This window comes from Molothrus ater, chromosome 22 (assembly GCF_012460135.2).
Source record: "Molothrus ater isolate BHLD 08-10-18 breed brown headed cowbird chromosome 22, BPBGC_Mater_1.1, whole genome shotgun sequence".
NCBI lineage: Eukaryota > Metazoa > Chordata > Aves > Passeriformes > Icteridae > Molothrus > Molothrus ater.
In genome coordinates this window covers 8,227,925-8,240,436 of record NC_050499.2, presented here as the reverse complement: position 1 = coordinate 8,240,436, position 12,512 = coordinate 8,227,925, and the positions used below count along the sequence as shown (strand labels likewise).

The following is a 12,512-nucleotide window of genomic DNA, read 5'->3' as shown; positions in this document are numbered from 1 at the left end:
GAGACCTCTCTGTCCCAAAATGAAGCCTCATGGCAGTTCACCTTCATTCCTTGCAGGAAAAAAAAACGTAGGTACTACTACATGATCTAGGAACGCACAAGCAGGTACTTTGCACACGTGGCTGCGGGGGAACATGCCACGCCCCATCCCAAACTTGTCACAGCTGACAACAGCAAGGACTTGTGCCAAAGAGATTTTGCAGCAAAGCAGCTTCCCACCCCACTGAAAGGGCATTCTGGCAGCCCCTTCTTTCACAGCTGAGCCAGGGGATGGGGGAGAATGACCACATCAGACTGGAAGGGTAATAGTCATCAGCATGTGAAAACAGGAGCAATTGTTTCACAGGTGGTATACCTGGTCTAACTTTGCCCGTGGGACATTCTGTTGATGGTAGGCCAGAATGGAGTCAGCTCGGCCCTGCAGGACAGCTTCTGCAGCTCTGGGGAGAGAGCACAAATCATTGAGAACAGGCACTGCGCCCCATCCTACCCATCCAAGGCCTCAGCTGCCACCTTGTTATTCAGTTCTACAGGAAGAAAGAAATCCCTAGAGGTAACCAAGAAGGGGGAATGTTCTCAGAGCCCGTGCATATGTCCTGCACAGCCTCCAGTGAGGATCTCCAACAGATGATCACTTGCTGTTCAATTTCCCTCTTCCAACATCCTGTGACAGGCTTTGCTTTGTGCCTCTGCCCTAAGGTGGTTGTCACCAAGATGCATTGGAATCTCCCACACTGAACCTGTGATACAGCAGAGCTCTAAAACTAGGCTAGTTTTAGCCTAGGCTAAACAGACTAAACTGACTTCTAAGACTCTATGGCTAAGACAATGCAGGACAGGAGAGAGGAATTGTGTGGAGAATACCATGTGTTACATTACACTCCCTGTCACACCCACCCCTGATACTTTCAAATCAGACCAGCAGCCCACACTGCTTTGGGAGAATCATTTTGTTGGATGCGACAAAATGGGCTCCATAGTGAGTGAAACAGAGTGCAGAGCCAGGCCTCACTGGCAGGAAGTGGGCATTTAAGTCCAAGTTTGTTCACCTGCAACAACTACCAGCATACCTCACAAACCCCAGAGGTTTCCCACTCTGTGCAACCAGAGAGACACAGATTTCTCCAGCTCTCTTGTGCTCAAGGGCTGCATGCAGCAGGCAGGTGTGACAAGGCCGGCCAGGTGTGGCAAGGCCAGCCAATACCAGTGGAGGAGGTGTGGGGTTTACCGCTTACGTGTTAGCAAGGTGCGTTGTAAAGACGTAAACAAACTGTGAATGCTGCTTCCCTGTTCCGCCGCCTCCGCCTCCTGCAGCCTCTGACCGCAGGCCAGGGGCAGCACCATGGGGCACTCCGGAAGCACTGCTCTCGCTCAGGTTAGGCAGCGGGTTGGACCCTGGGCCAAGCTGTGGGGCCGTGGACATCGCAGGATCTGCTACATTACAGCCTGCGGGAGCAGAGAAGAGGAGCTGCCGGGCGCTGCTGCGGGGCCGGAGCCCGCGGGCTGCACGGACGAGCCGCCAGCAGGCGGCAGCACCGGCCCGCCCGGCCGGGGCCGCTGTCAATGGTCAGCCGTTATTAAGTAGGATCCATAATTAATATTACTAAGCGCTGCAATTACCAGAGGCATGCCTTGCCTTCCTCTACCTTAACCCAGCTGGCTCCCTGCTCCCCCCTCCAGCTGTCTCTCCCCATCGCAGCAGCCTCTGCAGCTCGATCCTGCCACCGCAGCATTCACGCAGGAGACATCGCTGGGAACTTGGTGCGGGGACACGGGCGCTGCCTCGTTGCCAGCCCCTGCCCTTGGGCAGCCCCACCGTGACGCATTCCCGCCAGGCAGATCTGGGAGCAGGCTGACCCTTCGGCACTATCCCTTCCCGCGCAGGCTGCACAGGCTGCAGACTGTGCCGAGAAGTGCAAGTGGATGTTCCAGAGACAATGGCAACAATGCACTGGCAGGCACAGAGGCCACCCTCTTCTTGCTTTTCTACACGTTCATGTTCTCTTACAGAGAACACAGGCATCTCTCCTCGGGTCCCACAGGACCTTGCCCCATCTCTCAGATATTCTCCCTGTTACAGTTTGAAAGCAAAGTGAATTGTAGATACAAAATGTCAAAGAATGATGGTGCTTTTGGAAAACAGAGTAGACCTACAGCTCATTGTCCCAAAAAGAGCACACCTCAGGCCAGCTCAGCTCTGCCAGAACCACTGTCAAGACCCCAAGAGCCCCTTAACACTGAGCTATCTTTACAACACAGCTGCAGAGAGAAAGGTGAGTGGCTTGGCAGAGATGCAGCTGCTGCAACAAGAGCAATGCACGTTGCACTCTGGCTGCCACTATGACCAGGGCTCTGTACATGGCCAGAGCAACGTACAGCAGGGACATTCAACCTCAACACTTTTCCCTCCAGCATGCCTGTAGCATCTCCACAAAATAGGTCCAAGGCCTCACTGCATGGCAAGCATTCTCACAGCACAATGACCACCAACTGCAATGGGCCCCACAACACTTGGCTAAGTGAGCACACACAGGCAAAGCTAGAGGTGCCAGTGTCATCAGCCCTCCCGATGAGCCGTAGGAAGGACCTGGTTTTATTCAAGCTTCAGAGTGGTAAGGAGGCAGTGACTCACTGTGTGCACTGCTGATGGGTTTGTCGTCTTCCTCGCTGTCCGGCCCAGAGCACCATTCATCGCCACTGTACGGCTGCTTCCTTTCCAGCACACACCGTCGCTTACTGCGGGGAGCCACCTCACCTGCAAAGGGACAGGGCCAGCAGAGGTGCTTAAGGGGCTGAAAGGCTGGGGTCCTGCCCAGCTGGGTGCTGCGTGCTGGCAGTGCCAACCCAACCAGGATGCACTGAGCAGTAAGCCTTATGCTAACATCTGCCCAGCACTGGTTAAGAACCTGAAGCATCTGCTCAGTCTGGGCTCCCCATCTTAGCAGCCAGATCTAGTGAGACTTCCCTGTGAGAGCCAAAGCTTCAGAATGAGATGTATTTCTTACCACCTGAAAGGAACCTATGCATATAGGATGTGTCTACCTGCAGTTCCAAACTAGAGAGCTTTGGATATTAACTGTAAATTTAAAGGGTCTGTGATTCAGCAATTAAAGGAGGGGAGGGCACATTCACATCCTTTGTAGGAACAAGAGACAGACTCTGCCCTTTGTCGACACCAATCAGGCACGGGCCTTCATGCTCTCTATAAACTGTATGCTCCCTCCACGTGTCCACCGTCTCAGATGGGACTGATGCAGCTCAGAGAGGAAGTGGCTTGCCTAAAGGCACTTAGGGAGAGCAATCAGACACAAGATGAATAACTTCCAGTCGTGTGCTTTAACTAATGAAACGTTGTCGGGCCTTACTTTTTTTACATTGTCTTTTTTACATCATGACCATATTCACATGATCTGTCAGTGTATTAGGAACATAGGAGATTCGGGCATTTCTGATCAGGCCATTTTAATAATTTTCCTGTGGAAGTGTGGTTACAAGACAGCTCTGGGATAAAACTGCAAATGCTTATGATCAGTAGTGTATGGTTACCCCTGTAACACTACGGGGAGAAAGCCTTCCCAGTGGCAGGAAATTCATTCAGGTATATTCTACCTGTTGTTCCATGGCACAGCTCTGGCCTAAGCCAGTCAGGCAACATGACTTTGACTGTGAAAACAAATCCGTAGGGCCACAAGCCAGAACTGCAGCTCTGCGTCTGCAGACTGGGTGTGAGTCTTGGTTGGAACCAAGGGCACAACTGGAATTTCTCCCCCTACAACCATCTGTGAGATGCTCAAGTATCCCACACAGCCACTGAGCACAGAGCTTGATGGAACGCAAGAGGTTAGAGGGAAGGCTGATGAGGACAGGGTAGGCAAAGGGTTTAGAAACACTGACTCAGCCCTTTTCCAGAAGCCACATGCTGTAACACAAGAGTTATCCATTGCTGATGAAACCACAGAACTGTTCAGATTGTGACCCTTGCAGCAGTTCCTTGCTAACCATGACTGAGTCGTTGGGCAGCTGCAACACCACTAAGCAGCTCTCTACCAACAACAAGAAGATAGAAAACAACTCAGTCTCAAGTTAAAAGTTTGCGCACTGCACATGCAGGGGCATTTGGTGTTGTTTCAGTGAACCATGCTGTTGCTTAGATGGCCTCAGTAGCCTGTAAAAACCAGTGCCAGATTCTGGGTGTAACAAATGGTTTAGGGAATGAAATGCAAAGCAAATGAGAATTCAGCCACTCTAGTCCAAAGACTGCAGATGTGACAAGCAGTGATGCAAAGTCACACAGGCAGCCAGGACAAGCCTGAACAGAAGACACAGCACAGAAACCAAAGATGCTCCCATCCCAAGGCCTGCCAGGATGTTCGTAGCAACTGAGAGGAGGACATGCTGAGGCAAGGTCTAGGAGAGCATTACCTTTTGATTCTGTGTCCTGTGATGGGGTGCTAGCTTCTCGCTGTTCTCCGGAGTCCACTGAGATGCTTCGTTCCCGCTTCACCTTGCCCTTCAAGGAGCTGAAGTTTGGGACAGTGTTCTGGCTGTTTTTCAGTCCAGAGTTGCCAGGGGAAATCTGAGTGGCCTTGCTGCCATGGCTGCCTGCCCCCACGCCCTTTGAGCCCAAGTTACAGGTGGGTGCTTGGCTCACATTGTGGTGCTGGGCCAGGGCACTGCTGCTGCCTGCCTTGCCATGGCTGGGCAGTTTGTTGTCAGGGTGCATTGGCTTGGCTAAAGCTTCCCACAGTGCCAGTGGAGGGAGCTCGCAGGCCCTTCAATCAGAAACCTGCAAGAGAAAAGAGCAGCAAGTCAGCACGGTGCCCCTCACACAGGTGCAGCTGCTGAGGGCACAGCACAGGACCAGCGCACTGGGGCTGTTACTTGGTCACAGGGCCAGACAAAGTCCATGGCAAGGCACAACCCAGAGCTGCTCAGGCTGGGAATTAGCCCTGGCCCCTTTGAGCAAAAAATCCTGCTCTGCAGTTACTCACATCATGACAAGCTGTAAACTCTCACCCAGGCATGGCAGACTTGCCAGTACTTCAAGGAACAGCCACAGACATAAGAGCCCTCATTTCCAAGGCCAAGATGAGAAATGGGTGCTCCATGCCAGCCTAGCCCTTTGGTGAGTAGAAGGATGCACAGAGCTATTTTGCAGGTGTTCCCAAAGACATCTTTGTGACCCTAGAGAGAAATTGAGTGCCCTAGTGTTTTCAGGAATCCCCTTTGCTGATAAGTAAGTTTCCTCTGTGCTGCAAAACACACAGAAGACAGCTAGACAACTGAGCAGACAGTCTTGACACAAGCTTATAAAGGGAAAACTGGGACAGAGCAGGGGACAAAGGTTGAGGCAACCGAGGAGGAGGCAGAGAAGGGTTCCAAGGCAAGGACAGAGCCAGGAAGTGCAGACACTCATCAGACAAGCACTGCTTCTCCCAGGGGCCAGAGAGACAGTTCCAGCTCCTGCTTTAAGGCTCTGGGTGAGGGGGTGTCCACTTTAGCAGGAGCTTCCAGCCCAGCAGGATGATGCAATGTGCCACATACCTGGATGATGCTTTCCTGCTCAAAACCCAGCTTAGCTACCTGAATAGCCCCACAGCCTGAGGCAGAGTTTGGTAGAGAAGAGGAGGTTAGGGCAGAACACAAAGGTTTTTGGGCTGAGGGACATGCATGCAGCTAAGCAATGCTGCAGCAGCCCTCCTTGCAGGATCTAGTTGCTTTGGCAGAGTCTCATGCTCACACCTGGAATATTCCCCTTGGAACTCTGCACAGGCACTAGAGATGACTGGGATGCAGCTCTGTATCACACTGTGTATTCTGGAAGGCCACCACAAACCCTTGTTCCAACACACAACCCTAATCCTGTCACAGTAGTTTTTACTTCTTGTGGAAGCAGGAGGGAAGGAGAGTAAACCACATGTTCATGGAAGCTGAGGTATGAGACTGTTTGCTCACATCTGCTATATGCTTTGCATGACACCCCAACAATGCACCCGAGAAGCTTCCCTGTGCACAGGCTGAGAAACTTCCCAGCACACAAGGAAGGGGGTTGCTGTGGTCTGCTCCTGCCATTTGGACCATGCAGGCCAGATGCTGTGCACAGATTTCTTCTGCCATCCAGGGACAGGAAGCACCAGCTCCAGACCAAACTCCAGGTGTCTAGATAGTACCGCAAGAGCTCAGCAGCACTACACATGCTGCTGCTCCTGGCTTGCTAAAGGTGAGCCTGGAGATGCCACTAGCAAAAGCCAAGAGCTTGCTGTGCCAGGGCAAATCACTGCACCTTTGCAAAGAAAGCAGAGTGAAGCACATTTGGCAGATCCATAATCCCCAAAAGATTGCGATCGCCACAAGGCACAGGCTGCAGCCCATCATGCACCGTGAGGGAGTCCTGTGCTTGCAGAAAGGGTCTTCTCAGCACCTGCCTCCCTGCAAGCTGAGCCAGAGGCTGCTGGCATGCTATGCAAACATGTGGCACGGCTCACCCAAGCATTCTTCCTTAGTTATGCACAGCTTGGCCTATCACTGCTTCCCAGCTAGGAGTTGTTAGTTGCTCCCTCCTCCTCCACCTCCGCCCCACACACCTCGGTGAGGGCTCTGCTCTAGCCTGGAGGAAGATGGTGAGCTATGGCGCTGATTAATTTTCACAGCACATAAGGGAGTTGCTAGCCCTTTAAGTGTCAGCCAGTCTCGCTTGCTCGCTCTTGTTCTCCAGAGACCTATTAATAGCAGCTGGAAAGATCACATCACTCTCTGGATATTTATACCCCTCATTCCACACCAGGAGAGATTTATGTCAGAGCTGCTGTCCCAGTGCCTGCCCAATTGCTCTGTCAAACCACTTGCAGGGGGAGGGGAGCTGAGTGGGGAAGGAGACACAGAGAGGGCAAGCAGGGAGGAGGAGAAGGTCCATATGGCACAAGCTGCAGCATTAAGCACACAAGCTGCCTGCAGTCGCTGGCTGGCCAGCCACAGGGAGCCTTCAGCCCCACTGGAAGAGGTTGCTGCCAGACAGCATTCCAGAAAGCAAGCCCTGCAGCAGCTCCTGCTGCTGGTGGCCCAGAGGCCCTCCCCCACCTCTGCTTTGCCGCACTCACAATCCCTGCAACACTCTGCACCACAGTCCCGAGGGTCACAAACCCACAAGGCAGTGTGTGGTTGCACCCGCTGAGGACGTGCTTCCATTTCAACGTGAGCTTGGGAGATCCAGGTCTGCCTGTGGCACATCTGCACAGGCATGATATTGTGTTTGTAACAGATCCCAAAATGCTTCACCGAAAATGTGAATGCTCAGCAGCACTGCAGCACAACCCTAGCAAAGCCCAGCACGGTGAATACTTCAGGGAGGGAGGAAGAAGTCTGGGGCCCTGAAAAGCCCACACCTGCAGAGTCCAGAGATACACCTCCTGTCCCCCTGGTTCTCAAATGAGACTGCATGGAACACACACCTCGATCCCAAAGGACCTGGCAGTTGCCATGACAAAACGTTCAGGCACTGCCTGCAGCGTGGATGAGCCTCATCAGCTGTGAGGTTCCTCCAGAATGGAACATTTGGGGGGCACCTACCTTCTTTCTTTATTTTGGATTAGGCTGCTGCTCCAGGGAAGTCATTCAAAACCTTGCCTGAAGCAGGATGGAAAGCTACCCTGGGCTGACAGAGGGACCTGCCTAAACTTTGGAAAACCTTCCTCTTCTAGTGACCACTCACAGGGATAACACTTGCCTCACAATTCCTAATGGGACAAATGCCAGAAGCAGCTGCCTGAAGATTGTGCTCTGCTTTCAGGAGTAGCAACAGCTGGATTCTGTTGCAGATGGATAGCAGGGATCCGCCTCAGCCTCTTATCTGTCTGGCCGCAGCATGACAACAGGCATCTCGACTGCTATAAGCTCCTTCCCCACACCCTGAGAACTCAAACTAGATTTGAGCAGGCATGCTATACATCTGGGCCACAGAAGATAATTAACTAGAAAGTAGATACAGTGACACCAGGAGACAAACAATTCAAAACATCTTGAAAAGATGACTGCACAGAAATCTGTCTTTCTCAGCAATTTAGACACACCCACTCCAGCTTGGTAGTTTTAAAGACAATAGCAAACTTAATTCCCAGTCCTGGTTTCTGCCCCTGGCTACCACCAATCCGAAGCAAGATGCCTGGGTTTTGGGTGCCTTGATTCCACCATCATTACACAGGGGGACAACCCAGCCAACCTCATGCAGGGAAGGAGGCTTTCAAGGCACAGCAAGTATCTGTTGAACAAAGGGCTACATCCAAATGCAGAGAGTGTTTGCACCTGAAAAGTCACAGCTTTAATCAAAGGCTGGGACTGTAGTAGACAAGGAATCTTGAAACAAAACAACATCAACTGCTTTCAGGAAGTCTCCTCCAGTACAGCCTGAACAGCAGCAGAGGGAGAGAAGGAGTAAGCTCTGGGCAGGAGAGACTGGGCTGACATATTTGCAGTCTGGGAACCCACCCCCGCTGCATTCCCGGAAGACTTTTTCTGGTGAATCATGCTCCAGCTCTCTCCACAGGACGATAATGTGGATTCCCAACACAGCTGCAAAGATGAGGAGCCCACCCCTGCCACCAGCCTTGCAGCTTCCACATCTGGGAGTTGGCTGGCATTGCTGCTGTGCTATCCCTCTTGGAAGAAGGCACAAGAGAGGAAGCCAGGACAGCAGAGCCACGATGATTCAAAAAGGAAGGTGCTTCAAAACACCTCCCTCCCATCAGATGCTGGGAAAAGCTCTTGTGAAACTCAGAAGACTACCAAGTTGAGCACACACAGTGGATACCAGAACCCAGTCCTCTGAGCTGTGCTCCACAGCTCACAAAACCCAACATTCAAAACAGGTTGTGACACGGTGATGCAACACACAAAGTCATCGAACCCTTCTCTGCCAGCCTGTCCAGGAAGTAACAAAACCAGATTACTATTGCAAACACCCTCTAAGTACATAATCTATGCTGATAACCACCCAATCACTCACTACAAGATGCAATCTTGACCAATCCAATCCAAATCCCATGGACACCACCACAAACTCATGCTGAACACCTTGGCTTTGGAAATGAGAGGTCCTAAGCAAGCTGAAGGGCTTCTTGAAGAAAGACATTATGCAGAGAACAGCAGGAGAGACTCCAGAAACCCACTGCTCCTTCGTGACATACTGTGCACTCCAAATCTGGATGAGATCCCCAGCACATGACCCAACATCTAGATCCTAGATTACCAGTCCTCCCAGGGTTAACAGCAGAAGGGGTTGAACACCTCAAAAAAATACCATACTACATCAATAAAGTCAGTGTATTTCATGAAGGGAAAGACTACTACAAACTTTCCAGAAGTGAGATTTCTGAGGTGTGAGACCCTTGAATCATTTATGATTTGAGGGAAAACCAGAATCAGAAACTTGAGCTTTCCCATGCAAAAATCATTGTTTCAAAACAATAATTTTCACAAGACCATTCAACAGGTTTTGAGTCTGTTTCAGTGAGAAACAAACCCCTCAAAACCAGCAGTGAAACAGCATTGCTGTCAGCCAGCCAGCTCCAGCCAAGAGTCAGGGGGGGTTCGAACACCCAGATGAGCCTGAAACCGACCTGAGCCCAACAAGCACAGCTGCAAGACAATCCAAGACAATCCACTCTACAGCAACCAGTGACTGCAGGACCATCCCCCCGACCCCAGTAGGGGAACACCTGCCCGAGAGTGTTCATCACCAGCAACAACAGCTTTAACTCAGGCTGCTGCTGCTAAAGGCATTCTCATTTAAGCTTTGCTTTGGCCAGAGAGACTCAGACACTTGAAGACAGGGAGTTCTACTGGGCAACTCTGCTGACAAGGGTCATCTGTTTCAAATGTGTCATGAAATTATCTCACCCTTATATTATCAGACTGATAAACTAGAGAAGCCCTTTTTCACTCATATTTATTTCTTGGATCCTTCTCATGCCCTTTCAAATGTCAGAAAAGGTGGTGCCCTCGACAGGTGTATGGGAGGGTTCTACAAGACCTGCAGAGAGAATCTAGTGCTCTTTTGAATCCTAGCAGTTCTTGAAGTCATTTTGGCAGGCCCTGCTGATCTCCTGTCATTTGGAGGTGTCTTGAGAAAGGTGAATTTCTGTGGGGCTACTTGGCCACAACTCTCAAAGGTCTTTAGTAGAACAAAACCTCACATTCATGTTCCCCTCCACCGGGAGACACATATCCCATGTAACGTGGGTGGAAGCTGAGGCTCAGAGACAGCAAGGTGAATCAGGAATGCCATTTGCTTTCTGACCAGCACCCTACAACCTCTCTCCTGTAACAGCTTCAGCCCAATCAGGGTTAGAAGACCTCTTCTAGCCCTTACTTGTCCCCCTAGTTTAACAGTTTCTCCCACTCTTCTCCTCCTTACTGCAGCACCAGCCAGAGCCTGGTTTCCTATCCTGTGCTGAGGGAGTTTCCAGGTCTAACTTTAAATTTGCAGATCCTTCTAGCTTCCCAGTTTAACTAATGTATTCCCTACAGAAACCCTGCATGTGCCAAACATCACTCGACAGTCACATGTGGCTCCCCCTTGGGATGCTAACAAGGAATTGGCTCATACCATGGCTAGTGCATCTTGCTAGGGATGGGTCAGCAAGAAACCTGCAGGGAGCTGCAGGTGCCCCACACAGAGGGCAGAACAGCCACCTGTATGCTGCAGCTTGGCAGACTGCAGTCCAGTAACAGAATTCAGTAAGTCAGGAAGCAAACCCAGAAATCTCTTCCAAAGGTACTGCTGCTGCTCAGGGAGCTTCAATTTCCTCTGAGGCAGGATCTCATCTTGCAGTATATGAAATCTGGCCAGGACCATGGGCTACTGTGACAGCTGGACACCCCCATGCAGCCTTTGGCTGTGCTGGGATGCACAAAGACAAGCTCATCTGTACATGAATGGAGCAGTTTCCCTTCTGGCAGATAACACCACAGGCTGCTATGCAAGGCCACAACACAGACCTCCCTGGACATCTGCTACATGGGATGAAGAGACATCCTCAGGCCACTTCCACTGTGTTTGTGCACTGGGGTTACTGGACTGGGCAAGTAATGCTAAAAAGCCTAGCTAGTGAGCTGTGCCTCACACTGCCTCTACTCTCTTGAGCAGCAGGGCTCACAGCTGAGACCTTAAGCCTCCACCTTTTCCACAAGAATCGCAAGGAAGACAAGTCTTGCCTAAGGTCACACATGTCAGGTAAATAGCTGATGTAGCTGAGCCTATGAGGACAGCCTTTTTACCTGCATCTAGGATTCAGTAACTGCTTTAGGATCCTTTAGCAATAACAAAAGAAGTCTGCAATGCCAGTAGTGTTCAGGACTGGAACCCAGCAATGCCAGAACTTCCTGAGGAGCTTCCAAGCTTTAATGCAACAGTTTCTGCTCTTTTTTTTTTTTTTTTACAAGAAAGTCTCTTTGCAGGGCTCTGTGACAGACTAGCCATCGTCAGCAGGCAGGGCCATCACATTGGCAGCCTTCTCTGCCCACCTGTCTCCAAGCCAGAGACACAAGGGTTCCTGAGCACTGCAGGGTCTGCTGCCTATGGCCGGTCCAGCTTGATGCCGGCTGTCCAAAGCTTCACATGTTCTGGGTGCCCCACCTCCGGGCCCGAGGTGGAGCCTATGGGACGAAGCCACTAGGTGTCACCGTCAGCCAGGGCATGCAGAGCCTGGCCAGGGCTGAGCCCGTGCCAACTAGCGGCACTCCTGCCCGGGTTGGGGCACGGGGTGTGCACCCGGAGCCCTGGCTTCCTTGGCTCCTCAGCCCTCAGCCAGGGCCTCCGCAGTGTGCTGGGGAGCAGAGCCATGCACCACATCCCTACACTCTTTCAGATTAAAGCTGCATGGAGATGCCTGTTGCACACTGCAAGAGAGGGCTGGACATCCACCTTGCAGAAAATCTCCCTGAAACACTAGCTCTCCCTCTGAGCAAGCTCAGATCACTCTCCAGCCTGAAGAATGGCACAGTCCTTGCAGGCAGGGTCCCAGCAGGAAACCCTTGTGGCAGGGACTCCCCTCCCACCTCTCTCAGTGCCATGCACCCCAACTTCAGCCTGCTGTACCACCAGCAGTGCAACAAGTTTGTTTGCCTTTGAGGAGGGTTGTGGCAGACAGCTGGGGAAGAGCTGGACTCTTCCTATGCCCAATCCTGGAACTACATACAACATACAAAAGATACACCTGGACAAAAGGAAGAGGTTTGGAACAACTGCAGGCCTGCAAATTGCCTGGATTGCAGCACCATGTCTGTGCAACTGGGCACACGCATGTGTGTACCCCAGCACACCTGGGGAGGGGGAGCTGACCGAGGAATGCGGGAAAGAGGGGGAAGCAGGGTGGCTGCCCCAACACCTTGCCCCCACACTGCCCTCTGCCAGCCTGGACTGTAGAAGAGATGCAGTGAGCTGCTGAGCACTCCTCCAAGATTATAAATACCAGGCCCAGCAGCAGCAAATGCTGGGCTCTATAATTAAACCACGACTGA

At 51.7% G+C, this 12,512-nt stretch overlaps 1 protein-coding gene across 3 annotated transcripts in view; it reads right to left on the bottom strand.

Moving 5' to 3' along the window:
* Positions 1-12,512, bottom strand: part of BCL9L (BCL9 like) — a 62,826-nt gene that overhangs the window by 9,049 nt on the left and 41,265 nt on the right. For all 3 annotated transcript variants that reach the window (XM_054517081.1, XM_054517080.1, XM_036397374.2), the window contains exons 2-5: positions 4,422-4,785; positions 2,632-2,754; positions 1,235-1,445; positions 355-439 (exon numbers count right to left, since the gene is read on the bottom strand). In XM_054517081.1, coding sequence (XP_054373056.1) covers positions 355-439; positions 1,235-1,445; positions 2,632-2,754; positions 4,422-4,722 — 720 coding nt within the window. In that variant the 5' untranslated portion in view covers positions 4,723-4,785. The remainder of the gene's footprint in view (positions 1-354; positions 440-1,234; positions 1,446-2,631; positions 2,755-4,421; positions 4,786-12,512) is intronic.